General features: G+C 47.0%; 1 protein-coding gene across 1 annotated transcript in view; it reads left to right on the top strand.

Moving 5' to 3' along the window:
- The window catches only part of PPIL6 (peptidylprolyl isomerase like 6), a 33,992-nt gene extending 27,992 nt beyond the window's left edge, over nucleotides 1-6,000 (top strand). Inside the window, exon 9 of the mRNA XM_057737694.1 lies at nucleotides 3,778-6,000. Within this exon, the coding sequence (XP_057593677.1) occupies nucleotides 3,778-3,889 (112 nt within the window). The 3' untranslated portion in view covers nucleotides 3,890-6,000. The remainder of the gene's footprint in view (nucleotides 1-3,777) is intronic.

Here is a 6,000-nt window from a genome sequence, read left to right on the forward strand (position 1 = left end):
TACCAAACGCTAGCCCCTGTCCTGGGGCAAGAGTGATGTGGCACACTTTCTGCCCTTCAGGGGGCCTATAATGTGTTAGAAAACCCAGTAATTGTGAGACAGTGAGACATGACCATGTGAGCCCTGTAAAGAGTGCACTGGGAATACAGGAGAGAGCAAGGCAATACCCTCCAGCTCCTGTGTAAAAGTCAGAGCAGGTCCGTACAGGATGGTAGTGGAGCGGAGGAGTGCTTGGTCTCCTTTTGATGATTGCTTCTTTCCATGGGATTCTTTAGGGGAATCTCTCGCACTAATTTGTTATGACCGACACGCTGGCTGGCCTCAGGGAGGCGCTGCACTGCTTTTATTGCTCTAGCCTAAGAAGAATCTCAATTTTTTTTCCCTTAAGCCTCCAGATAACAGCTGAGTCTGCGCTGAAATATTTAAACACGCCCTGATAACGCTAGGGGAGAAAGCAGAAGAGTTATACCATAATAGGCAACTAAATAATCTGACAAAATATAACGAACTCCTTCGGGGATACCCTCCTTCCCTGCTGTAGGGCTGCCTCTAGTGGGAGAGGCTTTCTCTTCCCTGTCATCACAAAGCACCCCTCGGTTTATCTGAGCTTCCGGAAGCCCAGACGTGGTTAGCAGAGTCCATAGAGATACAGAAATTTCCTCTCCTATTTGAGACAAACCCTCCTTCCAAGCCCTAATTTCTGGTACTTGTCTTAAGATGGACGACACTGGGAATGCCTTTGAGGGGAGACCGCATCAACCCATAGTCTCGTTGATGGCCTTGCGCAATGGTTTCATAGGTAAAGAATATCAAAGTACAAGCCTGTAAGATCTCCATTCACATATACAGAGGTCAGAGGGGTATATGTTGGGGGCAGTGCTGGGGAGGAATTCATTTCATTATAAGGGACCTCCAAAGTGGGGAGGAGTCATGGAAAGCTTCATGAGAATGTGAAATGAGTACTGAAAGTCATGTAGAAGTTAACCAGATAGAGAAGACTGGAAATCAAAATGAATAAAATCACTTTTAGAAAGAGTGAAGAGCCTTTGCAGAGAGACCCTAAGGAGTAAGGCGAGTATCCTATCTACCAGTCATCTAGTCTGGCTAGAGCTTGGTGCCCAGGGGGCAATGGAGAGGGCGGAGGCTGGAGAAGATGAGGCAGCCAGAGCCCACCTCTCCAAGGGCTGCGGGTGCCATGCTGCTGAGCACGGACCCCCACCTGCAGGGGCTGGGAAGCCATGGGAGAATTTCACATTGGGAGCAACAGGACCAGGTTCTTATTCTGGAAAAACAATCTCTTTTTAGCAGAAGCAAGGAATTAATTAGCAAAGGATGAAAATGAAGGTGGAAAGGCCAGTTAAGAAGTGATGGTAATAGAAGGCCATAAATGAAGTCCTCGTCTGAGGCACTGGCAGACAGATGAGCAGGGGATACATGGAAAAATTCAAGAGATATTTGGAAGTTAGATTCAACAAGACTTTATGACTATTTAGATGTTGGTGCTGAGGTTATGGGAAAGGTCTAGAGCAGTGGTACCTGACAGAACTTTCTGCAGTGATGGAAATGCACCGTGATCTGTGCTGCCCGTTGTGAAAGCCACTAGCCACGTAAACCGCTTAACACTTGAAATGTGGCCAGTGCAACTGAGGAACTAAATTTAATTAATTTGATTTAATTTAATTCAAATAGCCACCTGTGGGTATACACAGAGGAAAAGCTATATACATGTAAGGACACAGCAGGAAGGGGGCCATTTGCAGGCCAGAGTGAGAGGCTTTGGGAGAAATCCAACCAGCCAACATCTCGATCTTGGACTTCCAGCATCCAGAACTTACTTCCAAATGGCTGCTATCTATTTGTGATCCATTGGAAAACTGTTTTTTCCATCATCGGGTTTATACAGTGAGAGCAGAGCTTGAGGAAATGAAAGGCAGCTAGAGCTTTGGTCAAGTCTCAGGAATTCTGTCTACAGGTGACAAGGGAGAGGAACTCCACCTTTGCCAGGCCTGAGCTTCATAAGAAAATTTTCTAAGACGGTTCAAGATGGCGGAGTAGAAGGATGTGCCCTCACTCCCTCTTGCAAGAGCACCGGAATTACAAATAGCCACCTGCAGCTAGTGGCGACCACACTGGGCAGTGAAGGTCTGGAGGGGCTCCTAGGAGTTTGGAACTGGTTGGATGGTCGGTGCCATTCACCACGGTAGAGAATACAAGAAGGAGGATATGGGAGAGAAGATCAGGAATTCAAGATGGACAAGTCGTGTTTCAAGTGAAGATACCCATATGACAGACAGGTGGCAACTCCTAAATACCAGGAGTAGGTATTCAAACTGGGCAAGGGCTGGAGGTGTAGATTTGGAAGCTTTGAACATGGCAGCTGAATGCAGCCAGATCAGAGTACCATCCCTCCCAGAACAGCCTCTGGGCCTTTGCTTGTCTTGCTACTTTCTGCCTTCCTTCATTCTGCCAAAATCCCGTTCAAGGCTTAGGTCAGAAATCCACCCCAACGACCAAATCAAACTGCTTCTCTGTCCTCTTTGGCACACTGTGAACAACTTGAAATAGGGACTGAGTCTCACTTACTTTGTGCCCTGACACCTGTCACAGTGGAGAGGTGCACACAGTAGGCTCTCATTCAGTATTTGTGAAACCAATTTGGGAGAATAGGCTTTACATCCTCTTTGCACGGAGGTGAATCTGTCCATTTATTCCCTGCTCTTCATCCTCAGAATGTATCTTGTGTCCTGCTCTGTGTCATGTTTTCTAATTGGGATGGCAAAAATCAAGCCCCGCCCCCCCCACCCCCCCCCGAAAAAGAAATGACTAGAGCATGGTCACACATCAGCACTGACTGTGTTGCCATAAAGGATCATGAAATGGAAATCACACCTTCCCTTCAACCACTGCTTCAACCCAAACACTGGCAGAGGGCACAGCCCTATGTTCAGGGCTCTCTTTCTGGCCCCTGCTGCCTGTTTTCAGTTGAGAGAGCCATCAGAAGTCTGGTTGCACTCAGGGAGTTCTGGCTTGTGGCCAGCATGGCTTTGGGCTTTTATTCATGCATGTGGTGGATGGCGGGGAAGTGCCAGGCACTGAGCACTAAGCAGAAGCATGACCTCTGCCCTCGGGTGAATCAGAAATTCATCCAAGAAGCATAGAAATAAATGTCAGATTTATCCCTGATCTCGCCTATAAAGGAGGGGGGAACCTGACATAAGCAGGGCAGGGCAGGGGGTGGTTTCTGGGAAACATCCCCCAAGGAAATGATGACTGAGTAAGATCTGAAGGAAGGTCAGGAGGTGACCAGGCCAGGGGGTAGTGGCAGCAAGAGCACAGGAGACAGCTGTGGCAGGAGGAGCGCATCGGGCGGCTGAGGTGCTAAGAGCCAGTCCAGCTGGAGCCGAGAGAGCAAGGGAGCTGGCTGCAAGGCACCCTGGAGGGGAGCGAGGAGGCCGGCCATGGCAGAGGCCTTGGTCTCCATCATAAGGATAATGGGAAATTATTGAAGTGTTTTAAGCGGGGAGGTGAGACCACAGGGGCATTTTTAACAGAACACTGTGATGACAGTGAGGATAACAGACTGGAAGGGTCCCGGAGCAGGCGTGGAGGGCCGTGGCAAAGTGCACACATCTAGAGCTCTTTAAGGTATTATGACTGGGGTTAATTTAATTTGTAGGACGTAGCCCTAGTTGATCTAGATAGGGCTCAATATAGGAGTGTAAGCTAAATGTGAAACTTTGTGACTGACTGAAGTTCCCATTTTTTCCGCCTATACAGGCAACTGATTGAAGGCACAGACGTTCTTCATCAGCTAGAACTGGTTCCAACAGAAAATGAAAGACCAAAACAAAAATGTATAATTACTGACAGTGGAGAGCTTTATGCCTAACTTTCATATCAGTATTTTCTGACAATTTATTATTATATATCTGATCAGCTGTTTCTAGATTTAATTAAACAGTGCTTGATACGATTTAATTTGAAAGCTGTGGCAGACGGTGTAGGTTAGCCTCCCAACACCCAATCCCTTCCCATTTTCCTTTCTTGCCTAAAGCAAAATACACAATTTTCCAGCCTCCTCTCCAGCCAGGAGTAGCAATGGGATACTGTTCTGGCCAATGAGACAGGAGCAGAATGCCAGCGGTCCTGCCCCTTCCCCGCTATCCAGTCTTGAATGCAAAGAGGCTGCAGCCATGGAGGAAAGGCCAAGAGAATAACAGAGATGTCAGCCCCAGTTCTTGAGCTGCGGGACCAATACCAGCAACTGCCTATGTCTAGACTTCTTACTATATGAGGCAAATAGACCCCTGTTTGTTGATTGATTACTCTGTTGCTTGTAGCCAAAACCATTCTTAATTTAGCAGCAGTACCTAATGGCTTTTGAATCCTAAAACATTTGTACCTATAATAGAATTATGTTGGTATTTGTAATTATATTTCTGCCATAAAAAACTTGGTAAATAACCAAAGAGAAGAGAGGCAATAGAAAAAAATTCATTGTACTATTTCATTGTGTATACGGAGCATTCAGAAAAGGGTATAACACTTCAGATGTTTTTGTGAATAGAATGCTGGTCTCTGAGCCATGCCAACCATATGAAAACCAAGGGCTTGGTGGACTCCTGAGATGTTACCGGCATCCAGCTTGATCAGCTGCTCCTTAAGCTGAGATTCTGAAACCCATATCACCTAGGGAGCTTTCACAACACAGGCTATTGGACCCTGTCCTTGACCCATAAAGTCTCTAGATGTGGGACATGGATTCTGCACATTCACTTAGCTCTCTCCCCAGAGGTTCTTATCTAAGCCACCAGGACACTGGGCACTTGGGAATCACTGCAAGACATAAGCAACAGGTTCCAGCCCCCTGTCTGTAGTTAAAGAGGTGCCTGCCTTTGTTAGTGGTGGCCGCGCTCAGCTGCCGCGCTGCTGCTCTACCCAGAGCCACTGCACTTTTCTTGCCCTTAAGTGAATGCTTGTCTTCCAAGAATCATTTCTCTGTGAGCCGATCTTAAAGAGACAGCCCTCTAATTGACTTGGGGCTGGCCAAAGGGAGGCAAAGGAGTTTTAATTTTTTTACATTTTGAAATGACTATAGACTCACAAGAAATTGCACAAATAGAACAGAGCAGTCCTGTGTATGATCACCATTTCTCCAGGGCTCCTATCTTACACTACAGTATAATATCAAAACCGGGCAACCAACAATGGCAGAGGTGTCATTTTATCCTGTGCATCGTAGATCTGTGTGACTGGCACCACAATCAAGACAAAACTTTTCCAGCACCACAAAGACCTGCCTTGGGCTATAGCCCTTCATAGTTCCATCTGCTCCCTTGCTCCCCACCATCCCTAACTCCTGCCATCCGGCATCTAGGTATGTGTGTGTATATATATGTATTTCCCTTCCTCCCTTCCTTAATCCCTCCCTCCCTTCCTTTCTCTCTCCTTCCCTCCTTTTCTCTTTTCCCCTCTTTTCCTTCCTTCCTCCCTCCCCCCCTCTTTCTAGTAACAGCTTCATCGCTGTTGCCATGTGGTTTTATCCTAAGATCTGAGGTGGATGGGGAGGAGGCGTACTGCCTGTGTCACGTTCTCAACTGGCCCAGGGGCAGCAGAGTGTTAAGAATGTGTGTTCTAGAGCCAGACAGCCTGAGTTGGAATCCTGGCTCTGCCCTTCCCTTGCTGCACGAACTCAGGCAAGAACTTCACTGTGCCTCTGCTGCCTCGTCTCAAAACAGTAGTACCCACCACACAGAGCTGCTGTGGGGGTTCAGAGAGTCAGTAATCTGTGGACAGGATCTAGACTATGACCTATTCTTCTATAAGTGCTCGATACATGTATGATTAATAAATTCCTGGTATATGACCTCCGGGGTGTTGTCTAGGAACTTATATTTAAAAAAAAAAAAAAATCCTCGATGACTGATTAACAGCCAGATTTGGGAAACACTGAAGAGGAGGTGTCTCCTCTTCCTCTGCTCTTAGGAGTTTTGGCCAACC

Source organism: Hippopotamus amphibius, chromosome 6 (assembly GCF_030028045.1).
Source record: "Hippopotamus amphibius kiboko isolate mHipAmp2 chromosome 6, mHipAmp2.hap2, whole genome shotgun sequence".
Lineage (NCBI taxonomy): Eukaryota > Metazoa > Chordata > Mammalia > Artiodactyla > Hippopotamidae > Hippopotamus > Hippopotamus amphibius.